Source organism: Emys orbicularis, chromosome 9, assembly GCF_028017835.1.
Source record: "Emys orbicularis isolate rEmyOrb1 chromosome 9, rEmyOrb1.hap1, whole genome shotgun sequence".
NCBI lineage: Eukaryota > Metazoa > Chordata > Testudines > Emydidae > Emys > Emys orbicularis.
Genome location: NC_088691.1, coordinates 75,004,488 through 75,018,655, shown reverse-complemented (window position 1 = coordinate 75,018,655; position 14,168 = coordinate 75,004,488). Strand labels below are relative to the sequence as shown.

The following is a 14,168-nucleotide window of genomic DNA, read 5'->3' as shown; positions in this document are numbered from 1 at the left end:
TCTCTTTCATTGTGCATTTCTTCTCTTTTTAATTTAGTACTACAGACTGTTCTTCACTTTTTCTTTCAGATTGTTTCTTTAAAGTTTTCTCTTTTCCTTCATTGATATCTCTTCTTTTCCTCTATTGTTTTAGATAATTCATTTTCTTTCTCTTTATTTTTCTCTCACACAACTTCAGATATGAGTTTTATTTTTCTTCCATATTAACTTCCAGTTTTCTTCATATATGTGCTATGCTCTTTCATACTACAGGAATTTTTTTTGGGAGGGGGCCATATCTTATACTTAAATAACTACTCTCACCTGAAAGAACCTTAAAGCAGTATTCAGTTGTATAGGACGTGTCGCAGCATGAAGCTCAGGAATGGGAAGTGGCACTCATGCACACACAATTTTTGGCTAAGGAGATTGGCACAAACAAACCTCGTACTACTGTGAAAAGTGTTTTGTGATCCTTAATGTCCAAGAAGAGCAGCTAAGACCTTTATTTTTTAAGTGTTCAGCTGAATATGTCACACAGTTCATTGGGTAGAATCTATTTTATGAAATTCAAAAGGATGAAAGGCTGGCAAAGTAACCACTGTTGAGATTTAGATCTTTGACTCAGGTTTTCCAAACCAGAGGGGATTTCATACCTGCTTTAGAGAGGGACACATGTTTCATTTACTGCTTTAGAGAGGGAGACATGATGGAATAGTTCAAGAAGCACAGTCACAATAAGGGCCAAGTTATGACTGGAACCTTCCCATTTGTGTCCTTCTCAGCTGTAGTCCCTGTTCTCATTTGAGAAGCAATGGACTGCTCTCTGTCTCTACTAGGAGGATCTAGTTACTCCAACAGGGTTGGGGGAAGAGCAGGGGCATGTCCCCATCCCCCCTCTCCATCAAACACCTGAGATAACAGACTAATGGCACAGACAATGTTAGAGAAGGTGTTTGGATAACAGTATCTTGTGTCATCAGCCTGTTATCTAACACGTTTTATTGTCAATCTCAGGTGTTATCAAACTGTTTTGAGCTTTGCCTGCCTGGTTCTTGTAGCTATCACACAAGATGAGGTGCAGAGAAACCTCTGATTGCACGAGGCAGGAGAGAGAGAAGCTATCTTGACTTTCGACTAGACGAGTTACTTTTTTCTTTTTCGGCTTTCACTGTGTTGTTGTATTGTTTGTTTTTCTACAAATATAATCCTTACAAATACCACCTCCCCACACACTCTCACAGTCTGTTGTATATGCCAGTTTCTCAGTTGGTGTAAATCACGGTAATTGCATTACCTCCAATAGAGTTACACCAGTTGTGGATCTGGCCCCTTCTATGCTGTTGAGTTTGGTATGGCTGCAGATGTGGACTGGGCTGTGGAAGGATCAAAGCCAATGGGTCCATGATTACACAGACCCAGGGGTCATTCACCCTTCTTTGCACAATAAGATGCAAGTGCTGATGGTGCTATTGCAGTTCTTGGGCTTCAGTAGGTGAGCAGCTCTGCAGCCTGGAGGAAATAATTCCATCCCCTCTTCCCCACACAGGATCCCCTATACAAAGCCCATCTGTCTATTCAGCCATGGTACAGAGGATGAGGGTTTGGCCCACTGTGGGTTAAACTAAAGTTCTAAGGCAATATAAAGAGTAAATATAATCAACATTGCTCTACTTTAGCATTCCTATGTACTACCCACCCTAAATAACAATATGTCTGCAACCTTAACTTCCCCTCCAATTATTTTATTTGTGGTTACTTTCTGGAGCACTATGCTCCTCCAAGTTCAGAAACCATGCTGCTAATGATAAGCCTGTCCTAACTCTGGAGAAACATTTTACTATAGTCCTACTTTTAATACAAGCCCATCTTGTTGTATCTTCCAGTAGATGGAAGGCATGTTGTATCCTGAACTTGGTAGTGGGAAGAGTAATTATTTGCTGAGGATATTAGTGTAGTTATTGGGAAAGAAAGACATCAGTATTGAACCCAGGACAGTAGGACACACAAATTAGATTCAAGACCACCAGAAACATGGGCTGAGTAGTCTTACTGCATTACTGTTGCATGCTGGAGCCACACTAATTAAATATTGCCAGTAGATCACTAGCCTTTCTTAACAGTGATGCATATTTCCCTCTGGGTCAAGAAGAGTGATCCAGTTTCTGAAGCTTAAGAAAATCTCATTGTCCATGAGGAGAAAAATAACCCCAAGTCCATCCTGGTCAGATACTCCTTTTGTGGCTTATCACTTCACTGTCAGGAGGAGACACAGGAAGCTGTGCTTCAAAATAGCAGCTCTTGGCAGATTGTGTCCGTAATCACCACCTGGACTTCGCAGAGCCCTGATCTGTACACTATCCAGATCAGCCCCCCCGCCCCCCTTGGTTTCTTTTTTACTTTCCTAGTTCTATCTTTTCTTAGGTGCATTTATCATCAAACCCTCTTGCATAAACAGAATGTACGATAGGTTAGCTCATTTATTTCCACTCATTTATTGATGGGTTTTCATAACTCAGTTCTGAAAGGCCATCAATAATGTGTAGAAATAAATGAATGCAGTCAGTCCACTGCATATCCTACACAATTAGAATATAAACACACAAAGCTAATTCTGATGACCGGGCATACAGGATAAATAGTCATTAAGCTGAGTTGCAACGCCAGTCTACTACAAAAAAGACAAAGCTTTTTCTTGCTGTTTTTTTTAACAAGGATCTAATTAATTAATTTCCTCACAAAGCAAAGATGGTTGATAAAAGCTTTTATTCAGCTGATTTATGTCTCTCAGCTATCCCGTTAAGTGCATCTCCACAGAGACTACGTGAAAGAATGTATTTTCTGGAAATATTTTGGAAGAATGCTGTAGGCGCGTTATAGGTCTCGGGGAAGCCCAAGCAGCTTACTGTACAGCTATGAATAGCTCACCTGCTAAACTAAAGTTCAGAAAAAAGAGATGTGTTTAACTGTTTATTATTTCTTTAGCTCCTGGGAAGGAAAGTTTCCCTACACTGTCATTCTCCCTATTAGCCTCTCCTGCAGGCCTGCTGGGGAACTGCAAGTGACTTTTTGAAAAAACATGGGTTATTCCTGTGTAGGGGTTGGAACCACTGCCAGTTTCAGTTCACAGAGATCCTCTTATTTTTCCATCAGACTGCTGGCATAGTGTGGCCCCCCCACTGCCACTAGCCGGCCCTGCAGGAAAAGCTGTAGGTTCAGACTTTAAACCTGCAGATCCCTGAGGAGCTGCCAGAGGTCAGGAGCATCCCTTGATGGTATCGTTCCTGCAGGATTTGGACTACCATGAGTTCCCCAGGCCACCATCATTCCCCATGAGACCTCCCTGCACCAAAAGGATTTTATGGCATGAGCGGAAGCCACACAAGTTAAAACTGAATCCTTCCACTCAACTCAATGGGAGCTGAATCAGCTCCCAGGAATAAATTTTGGCCCATGTGCTACAGGTGTAAGTTTATCGTGCTCAGTCCTGCAATTCTAGTATTGACGAAACTGGCACTGACCTCATTGGGAGTTTTGCTGATATGAAGCCTCAGGAGTCAAGTCCAAGCTTCTACCCAAGCTGGAACGGCCACATTGCTATTTTTAGTGTATTAGCTCAAGCCCTGCTAGTGCAAGTCTGTCTACCTGCATTGAGAGACTGGATCCCAGCTGCAGAATAGCCATACCCTATAGGGGATTATCCAAAGCCCAATTAAATCAATGTAAAGATTCCTATGGACTTCTGTGGGGTTTGGATCAGGCCTTAGCAGTGGGTAGCCCTATTATTATGAACCTTACACGCATCATGGTGTGTATAAGGGATGAGAATGTTTGTATTATTAGTTTAAAACCGAGAAATAATGAGGCAAATAGAACTGAAAAATGCAGAAAGTAAAATGTTCCCATTAAGCATTCCATGGAGAATGAAGTTTAAAAAAAAAAAAATACATACCTCAAACTTAAAGCCAAAGAGGAATAAAACTGTAATGGAGTGTGCTATTTGGAATGCCCATTCCCATTTCTATTCCCAACCTGTTGTTAATTCTTATGCTATTTTTCACATAACACCCAGAGCGTAACTAATTACCCATCTAGTATATGAGGAGGTTGTAAAGCTATAATTCCAGACTGTGGTCATGATCCTGCAAGCTGTTCTGTAGGAGGCAGACCCCTGTGCCCATGCAGAGCCCGGCTGAAGTCAGCGTGCAGAATGGGGACCAATGTTAGTTTTCAGTATTTTCCTGCACTGATTCCAATCTGTAGTCCCCAGTGGTGGTACAGTTTTTGTGTGCATTTTTGTTTTTTCTTATCAAGCAAAGAGGAAAAATAGAAAGGAAACTAGTGTCATAATTATTGGAATATTATGCTTCCTTTGGAATGACCTTTTTGTAAGCCATAAACAAATACCATCTGAGCTTGACAGGAGTAAACTGAAGTAATCCCACTACAGCAATTTAACAGAAATATCATTTTTATTGATCTCAGAATATAGTGCTTCTCAGCTGCTTAATAAAATTGGAATCATTAATAAAAGTAAATGCTGAATTATTCCACTCAAGCACCAGCACAGCAAAGAGAAATGTGCTGATGATCTAATTTGCCCATGAACAGATTCACATACTGAGATGAAATCTGAGCCAAAGAGGTTTTTTTAATAAAAAAAAATGCAGGTAAATGTAATTTGGTTTGACAAGTATTTTTAATATCAAAACTTTGTTTTATTTATGTTTTCAAAAACTCTTTTGATTTTATATATGTATTTATTTTGCAGAAAGCAACTACTGCAGATAAGAACACAACCAAGGCTGAGAGTGCGTGGCTGTTCAGAATATGGTATGGGTTTGATCATAAGTATCCTTTTATTCTTATAAACCATGGACATTAGCTTCGTTAAGCATTTCCAATGTGCTCCGCATAAGAGTCCAAATGAGGTGATAGGGAGGGATAGCGAATCAGGCTGGGAACACCTGCCCAGAACAAAGTTTCATCAATGTATTAAAATAAATTAATCTTGTCTAATTCCAGGATATAAAACATGTGCAGCAACGAGCCAGCTACAATGTTGTTGTTCCAACTTGGGAGTGAATTCATTGCTCAGGAAAGTGAGACATTTAAGACCATATAAAGCCTGATTGTGGATGGCCCATATGCAAGTGAGCAAGGGCCCTTGAGTCCCCCTGTACAGGGTCCAGCCCCAATCACCATCCCTATTCTCCCCTGGGCACAGAGCCTACTGTCTGCTTGTACATCTTGGTTCAGTAGCCATGCCAGAGAAGGTGCAGAAGGGGTGACGCATTGGCCCTGGTCACACCTCCCCAACAGGCATCCAGAGGTGCATATTCCACACCCCCTTGTTGGGGGAGGGGTAGCAGTGGGCACATTCTCTGGGTACTGGGGGGCTCCCAGAAGCACTGAGCCTTCCGGAGAAATAATGGCTTCTGGTGCTCCTGCTGGGGCAGAGCAGGGGCACCTTGCCTCCACACAGGCTGCTTCTAAAAGCCACACTAGAGCCCACAAAGCCAGATTCTCCACAGCCACGCACCTTGTATCCTCACCAACACCTGTGTAAAGTGGCTGTAACAGGGATCATGCTGGTTTGGTATTGGTTTTACATGCACTTTGCACAGGTCTCAGTGATACTCCATGATGCAAGACAGTGGGGAATCAATGTTATAGAGCAGGTACCAATGCAGTGAAGATCACAGGAATCATTCTGTTGACTTCCATGGATACAGGATCAGGCACTAATTTGGCAACACCACCAATGTACCTCAGTGCTGCCTAGCCAAACTCCTGCTGTTCCATCATGCTGCACCATACTGGAGCACAGAGCAACACTCATGCCATACATTTCTTGTATGTTTTTCTGATGTGAGCACAAGCAAACTTGGATGAGAACATATTACAACTGATAAAATGTTAGTCCATAGCAATGCAGCTTCTTATTAGAACTTCAGTGAAATTATCCCTCAAAGTCTTCCAATAGGCAAGACTATTTGGTAAGAAATATAAATATACAGCCCCTAGTTTTATCTATCCAGGCAGTTCTAAGGACCAAGAAGTTAGAATTAAAATGTTTCACTAGAACAGGCTTAAGTTCACAGTTTTATACTTTCCAGGCACAGTGGAAAATAGCATGTGCAATGCACTACAAAGGGAAAGAATGTGTTTAAAAAATAATACTAAATGCCATCATTGCTTGCTTTAGATACACACTGATCCCACTCCTTCCGAAAGAAGAGCCTGTATATCAGTAGGAAGGGGAGAACTGGGCAGAAAAGGAGACGGTTAAGAAAAAGGGAGAGAGAATGGGAAAAGAAAGGAAAGTGAAGAGGGATGAGTGAAAGAGAGAAGGAAAAGAAAATAAAGAGGGAGCTAGGAAGACCAAATAAAGGGGAAATAGGGTAGGGATAGAAGGGGAAGAAAGCAAGAACCAATGTAAAAAGAGCAGAAGACAGACCAAAGGGAAGGAAAGGGCTAGGGGAAAGGTGGACTTTAGGAGAAACAAGGACAAGGTCAGTGAAAAAAGGAATGGAATAGTGGAGAGAAACAGAAGGAAAAAATGGTGGGAGAGGAGAGAGGTTAGTTGAATCTATGATCCAGGTTGCTGTGAAGTGGCAAAGCAAGCCCCGCCACCATTATCTTTTTGGAGATACCCTGCATAATACAGAAATCCCAAAGGAAGAAGCCTTGTAGATCTCCAATTCAGGACAATAGCCCTTTCTTCCTGCTCAGTTTAGAAAGTTTGACTTCCAAGGTGTTTGCATTTCAAGAAAACATTACTTTTCTAAGTGATTTTTTTGAAGAGATTCTGAAAACGAAAGCAAATTTACATCTTAAGTAGCAATCTGTCTTCTAGTCTGGTAATAATCTTGCTCCAGTGTTCTCATTTTCAAAGACTGCAGCCCTGCCATTATCCTACAGGTATATTTTCATTTTAAAAAATATGACTTTTACGTTTTATTTATGCTGAAGACTTGTATTCAAATCCCTGTGGAGAAGGATGGTTCAACCCACTAATGCTTGGACTGATAGTTCTGAGCTTTTCTGCAGTGTGAGTCACTATTCTGCTTCTGAAATATGTTCCTATTCCTTAGAGAGAGACAAATTATCTAACCAAACTTTTCTTCAATATCTGTGTCCTTCTCTGAGCAATGTTATGAAGTTGTGCTGCTGAATTTAAAAGAAGAAATTAATACAATTGTCATGTAGTGCAGTATTTATGCCTAGTACAGGATTGCACAATAGATTATGATAAAGCGTTCAAAGAAAAGGTGCTGAAAAGTAATCATCTGTCTGGTTACACACTTAAGAAGAGTCCATGCCTGTGACATTTCTGTGGCCTGACATTTGCTCTAAGGTACCAACACCCACTCTTCTGGTAATAACATCCCTAATGTCTGTTTATTTCATGCAACGAGGCACAATTGCAGCAGTCAAAGGTTGCCTTATTTCTTGCTGTCATTCTGAAAGATTTCCTACATTGACTTGGAGAATGTTTTAGGGACAACATTGTAAATTCAGCCACTGGGGGCCTGATCCAAAGCCAGTTTGAATCCATACGGGTCTTTTCATTTGCTCTAATTGGTGTTGGATCTAGTCCTAGATACCTAAGAAAAATACATCTCTCTCTAACACTAAGACAAAGGAACATTAACATCAGAATAGTGAAAATTAAGAAGAAATCATTTGAGTATCTGGATACTCCCACTGAGTCTTTCATTTCAACATTGCAGTAAGTACAGAACAAGATAAAACATTTGGTATCTTAATGTGGCTAAATGTCTGAGAGTCTGTGTCTGTGTTCATGTTTTTATAGCTTGGAGTGTATCACCATTTTGAGCTGTAATATAATACTAAAAGCTGATGGGAAAGAAAAGTGTGGGGGGGGAAATACTAACTATTTCAAGACTATTTATTGAGGTAATAGAATTAATGTCCCAGCACTGTCATGTACATGATGTATTATGGTTGTTTCAGTTTCCTTCAAGGGCAGACAGTGTATTTGTATTGAATATAGCGAGATTTAACTAAAAAATAAAAGTGCAAGTGGAGTTTGTGATTCTTTCCATTTTGGGTCATTAGCACATGAGGACTCGGTCCACAGAAAGGTTGGAGTGAAGGTGTTCACTCCAGGAGCATACCAGGAAAGGAACTGTGACTCAAGGAACCATCCTGGTCTGTTCTTGCTCCAGGGTGGTAGTAATCTGCTGCTAACTTGTACCCACGTCAGCTCCCCCACTACCACGGCTCCACCCATTCCCCACCCCTCCTCAATCACTTGCTTCAGAAAGGTAGCATGCAGGTCTTCCACATCCACTTACTTCGGGTCTGGGAAGCCTGTGTAGCGGTCAAAGGGGGTTCTTTCCCCACTATAGAGGTATACAGTGCAAGTCACAATCTAGCCCAAAGAATGATAACATTTTAGAGTAGTGACTTACAAAGAACATTTCCCTGTTTTTCAATTACATCTCTACCACGATATAATGTGACCTAATATAACACGAATTCGGATATAACGTGGTAAAGCAGTGCTCCAGGGAGGCGGGGCCGCACACTCTGGCGGATCAAAGCAAGTTCGATATAACGTGGTTTCACCTATAACGCGGTAAGATTATTTTTTTTTTGGCTCCCGAGGACAGCATTATATCTCGGTAGAGGTGTACCACTGGGGATACATACAACTTAACAAACCAATTTGGGTTAAATAGTCTTGTAGCAGATTCTTTGTCCACTAAAATTTCCTTCTCTTTTCTTATGTTCGGGTAACTGCCATTTCCCCAATTTAGATCATTTTGCCCTCTCTGTGCCCACAATGGTCCTCACTACCCATTCTGTGGCCTCACTCTAGAAGAAGACTACAGGCTTATCAGTCTCTGTAACCCACTACATAGAGAGTAGGACATAGTGATGGTGAAGGTGAAGGAATGGTTGAGGGGAAGAATGGATTGTTTTAAAGGGGAAGAAAAGAGAGAGAACATAATACATGTTAATATATTAATACAATGCAGACTTTGTACTTCTAATGGATGAGCTCTCTCATCAACATAACACATTAAAAGTTAGATTGAGGAACAACAGATACTGCAAGACAGAGGAAAAGATGCCCTGAGACTCCATAGAAGGAATGGAGTGAAGCCAATAAGAAGGGAAAGAGGAGGAAGACCAAAGGCAAGGGATGCATAGTACGTTTGTTTTTATTGCTTAATAAATACTGTGTGTAATGGACCTGGTCTCAGGCTCAGCCTACAACCAGGACTGATTTTTTTTTTTTTTTTTTTATTGACAAAGGTGTAGGGATGTGGCTGAGCCTGATTCCCACACTGGACAATAGAGAGCAGAGCATCCGCTATTCCTGCCTCTAATGTCGTGGAGGAGAAGCGACAAGTGAGCATTTGCAACAGGGAGATAATTACAAAATATATGCAAAAGCCTGAGATGATGTGTGTTGGTAGAGTAGGGAATGCTGGGATTGTGGTGACACAATGATAGGCCCATCTCTTCCTTGAGATAACTCTAATGATTTCAATGGAAATTAGTCATAAATTCCTTTCAGAGCCTGGTTTAAGTGCCTTCTCTTCTGAGTTTCTTTTACACATACTGCATTGAAGGGAGAAGGAGGAGGAGCCACTCTCGCTTCCTTTACAGATATCTGTTGAATTTGAGGGGCCAAATTCCCTATTTGGCCAAAGGAAGCTGTGTTCAGGAATAGATATAGGAACATTGATTGAATAAATCAACTTTTCATGGAAAAGCTTACTTGAGTATTTCTGAAAGTATTCACCATTCTGATATATTCCTTTCAGAGTCTAAAGGAAAGTTATTTATAGTCTTCCTCTCCCCTTGAATCAGCTAAGAGGAATTGCATTGATTTTAAAGGCTTTCAAAGTTTATTCTGTTTAATTTAGTAGATCCTATTTTCTTTTTCATCCCTCCCTATGGCTTGCATATAGGCTAACGGTACATTTTACTTCATAGGCAGTCATTAGAAGTGTGATTGAGAAGTTGTGAGAACACAGAACAGCTTTTCTTTTGCTTACCAAAAGCAATATTATGCATTCCAAAGGAGGGAGTCAAAGGGAATTTCATAGATTCATAGATTCTAGGACTGGAAGGGACCTCGAGAGGTCATCGAGTCCAGTCCCCTGCCCGCATGGCAGGACCAAATACTGTCTAGACCATCCCTGATAAATGTCTATCTAACCTACTCTTAAATATCTCCAGAGATGGAGATTCCACAACCTCCCTAGGCAATTTATTCCAGTGTTTAACCACCCTGACTGTTAGGAACTTTTTCCTAATGTCCAACCTAGACCTCCCTTGCTGCAGTTTAAGCCCATTGCTTCTTGTTCTATCCTTAGAGGCTAAGGTGAACAAGTTTTCTCCCTCCTCCTTATGACACCCTTTTAGATACCTGAAAACTGCTATCATGTCCCCTCTCAGTCTTCTCTTTTCCAAACTAAACAAACCCAATTCTTTCAGTCTTCCTTCATAGGTCATGTTCTCAAGACCTTTAATCATTCTTGTTGCTCTTCTCTGGACCCTTTCCAATTTCTCCACATCTTTCTTGAAATGCGGTGCCCAAAACTGGACACAATACTCCAGCTGAGGCCTAACCAGAGCAGAGTAGAGCGGAAGAATGACTTCTCGTGTCTTGCTCACAACACACCTGTTAATACATCCCAGAATCATGTTTGCTTTTTTTGCAACAGCATCACACTGTTGACTCATATTTAGCTTGTGGTCCACCATCTTATGATAAGTTCACCATCTTATGATCTTCAGCTGAACCTTCCCTATATGATGACTTATCATTGTCATGCCAGAGACAGATGCCTTGGAAAGAGATGGGGAGTTACTATAGCAATGTCTTTTGTATATAATTTTCTCCTTCCGGATAGAAATTGAGGGGCTTCCTAGTTACTAACATTTTTAGTTAGATAGTGGTGATATCTTTCAGTTATGTAGCACCTTTTTAATCTGAAGGACACCAGACCTCTTTATTATTATTTATTGTTTGAATTGCAGTAGTGCCTAGGAGCCTCAGTCCGGGACCAGGACCCCATTGTGCTAGGTGCTGTACAAACACAGAAACAGATGGCCCTTACCTCAGAGCTTACAAATGGAGTATAAAACAAGAGACAACTGAATATAGACTGACAAGGGAGTACAAGGAAACAATGAGCCAATATTGGTCAGCATGATTGGCAGTGGTCTGAGCTCATAAGCAGCCTAACCATTGTCAAGTTTTTTGTAGGCATCATGGCAAAGAGGAGTTTGGAGGAGGAGGAGGAGGTAGCTTTTCAGATGCTTCCATGAAGCAAATATCAAGCATGAAGATGCTTGTTTGAAAATTTAACAAATGGGTGATGGTGACCTATTTCAAATGATAATCCTCTCACTCTCACCATTGACCTAGCTGACAACTTCACAGCCATGCAAAGCAGGAATTTAGGGAAGGAAGCAAAGAACCCTTTACCCAGCTGAGGCTGACACAAGGTTCAGGTACTCGTATACCAGAGGTGGGTGCAGTATAAGAAACATGGATAGACTGAAAATTTCAGGCAGGCTGAAAACCAGGATATGAGGTCTAACACCTCTGCTCTAGCAAAAAGAATCTTAAGATCTTTAATTGCCTGAAGTGGTCAGGATTTTGCTTCCAGGTGGCACTTAAAACTGCAAACTGCTGCATAACATCATTCTGGAGAATTAGTTTGTTACTGACTTAGGGACCTATTCAGCTGCAAAGAAATCTGGCCATTGGAGCTCTTTAAGTCCCAGAAGTCTGCTTGCGGTAGTCACACAGTGGACTGACCTTTTCAGAGAGTGGGTTGGTCTGTTGTACAAGGTGAAAGTGGAACACTCTCCTGCTCTGTGGCTGGATCTTGGCGAAGAGAACTGACAGCTGGCTGCTCATGGAGCTCATGTAAATTAGTTCCTTGCCTCTTCAAGCAGCGCTACTGAGTATTCTTGTTCCATCCCACTCCCTCATTCTGGAGCCATAGAGAGACTGAACGTTACAATAGCCCTAGGACTATGAAGCCCTGTAGGAGCAAGAGAGACATGATCTATTCTCTTAGCTTGAATGGTGCAGGGTGCAGGAAAGGAGAGGGACCTCTCCCAGTGCCAATCACCGTAGTTGAGGTTGAATGGGAGCTCCTGCCACCATCAGTGTGAGGCTTCCTTCTCCCTCTCTCCATAACTGCTGTGATTACTTTTCATGGTGAGAGCTCCTTGTGTTGAGGAATGCCTCTTCTTTCTTTGTTAGTAGCTCCAACTCTGTAAGTGAGCTTCCAGCTGTGAGATAGTCTTTGGAATGGTCAGCCATTTTCACTCTTCTCCTTAGCTGGCTGTCAACCAACCCAGAAAGAACTCATCCTCTGCATGGATGTCAGGGAGGTGCTGTCCCTAGGAAAAAGGAGAGCAATTGTGTAAATTGTGGTCATCACCAAGGAGGAGGGGCCCCTTGAATACTAAGCAGTTGCAGTGGCCAAGTATATCATAGAGCTTTCTCATATACAGGATCTGCAGAGTCCGCTTTGGGTTCCATAGGGCCCCCAGAAACAATAGTATTAATAGCAACAATTGCAATCGCTCTGAACTTGCTTCAGAATTCATTCAACAACCTCTTTGTGGACATGCAATCTGGATTAAAAAGCTGACAGTGAAAACTCAGTGTTCTTCGTTGTTGGGTAGAGAATCAGTACATCTGATTTGGGGACATCTCCTGGCCCTTTTCAAGGACCCAAGACTGTAGAGGTCCTGCAAATTATCTTAATAAATAAACATGGCTAATGATTAACATGAATAATAAGTGACCTCAGTTTGTCCACCATTTGGGAAAAATAAACTTCGGATAAACAATTCTCGATTGAATATGAAGCTGAAGCATTCTCATTTACAAAATTGCTCTCATGTCAGTTCTCAATCTGTTTACATCCTGATATTCTCATAGACAAGAGAGGGGAACAGTATTGCATGTAAGAGACATACTTTTAACTGTCAAGGTGTTTCTCCTGCATAACAAGTACAACTTTTTTCAAATTAGTTTGTCCTCAGTGTTATGTATGAAAACTGAGGACATTATTTATTTTAAACTTTGTTTTCAGTCTGCAGACTGAGTCAGAATTTAAAACATAAGAAAGATTCATGTAGATAAGATTGCGTGTCCCCTGTAATATTGCTATTGCAATGTACGCAGTTATTGCTTGGAAAGCATGCCCAAAAATTCAGTAACTCTTCATCGGTCATGCTGCATCCGACCATACTAGCATTTCACTCAAAGCAATATAGTAGATATAAGGAGACAATAGGGCGTGTTTAAATAGAAAACACCCAGGGATTATACATCTTTGTAGTTTAAAACCAGTATTTCTTAATATAGTTGTTCCGGTGTGTCTGTGTTTCATATAGCAAATTCATTTTGATTTCCCATCTGTTAGTTTCTTAATAAAAACTCCAATTCCCCCCCCCATATCTTAATAACCAGCTCACAGATACAAACGCACCCCAAAGAGGAAGCTGCAAAAGGACTTTTCAGTGCTACCAAAACTTGCAACTATCTAGTCCCTGTAATAGTAAGAATTAGAAAAAAAGGTGGGTCTGAGGGAGGCAGGGATGGAGAAGAATGGCATGACTTCAAAAAAGCCATTAGTGTCAAGGTCATTCTCTCCTTCTCTGGGTGTCCAAACTACCCATCATTCTTACTTCCTCCTAGGTCTGTCTCTCTTTACTGAGTGGAGCTGTAAAGTCTTAGCAAACAAAGAAGCAGAGGTAAGGAGCATTAGCAGTATTAGTGTTCCCACTGAAGATGGTGGTGTTTTTATTATGATTAGTTTGCCATTATTGAGAATCTGAGGGTTGCTGACCTTTCCAGATAAATTCCCTGCTGGCTCATAGGGTACAATGGATAGAAACTAGATTATGTCTTTGGTACCTGCGCCGTAACATTTGGTGCATTTTCTATAGTGATTGGCCTATGTCCAGGTACTTGAATCGGAAGGAGAGCCACAAAAATCTGAGCACAAAACCACCACTGATTAGACATAATATTCAGTAAAGATGTCTAGAATTCATTCTCAGTTCCTTGAATCTGTGGAAATAGGTGATATTTTGGGATAGGCATAGACATGTTACACATAATGCCCAGTCAAAATGACTTCAGATTTTTTGCAAACCTAACCCTTGAT

General features: G+C 41.2%; 1 protein-coding gene across 2 annotated transcripts in view; it reads left to right on the top strand.

Moving 5' to 3' along the window:
• Window positions 1-14,168, top strand: part of SLC9A9 (solute carrier family 9 member A9) — a 344,452-nt gene that overhangs the window by 273,850 nt on the left and 56,434 nt on the right. The window contains exon 14 of one of the 2 annotated variants that reach the window (XM_065410670.1): window positions 4,751-4,830. In XM_065410670.1, coding sequence (XP_065266742.1) covers window positions 4,751-4,830 — 80 coding nt within the window. The remainder of the gene's footprint in view (window positions 1-4,750; window positions 4,831-14,168) is intronic. The other variant, XM_065410671.1, reaches the window with a different exon arrangement.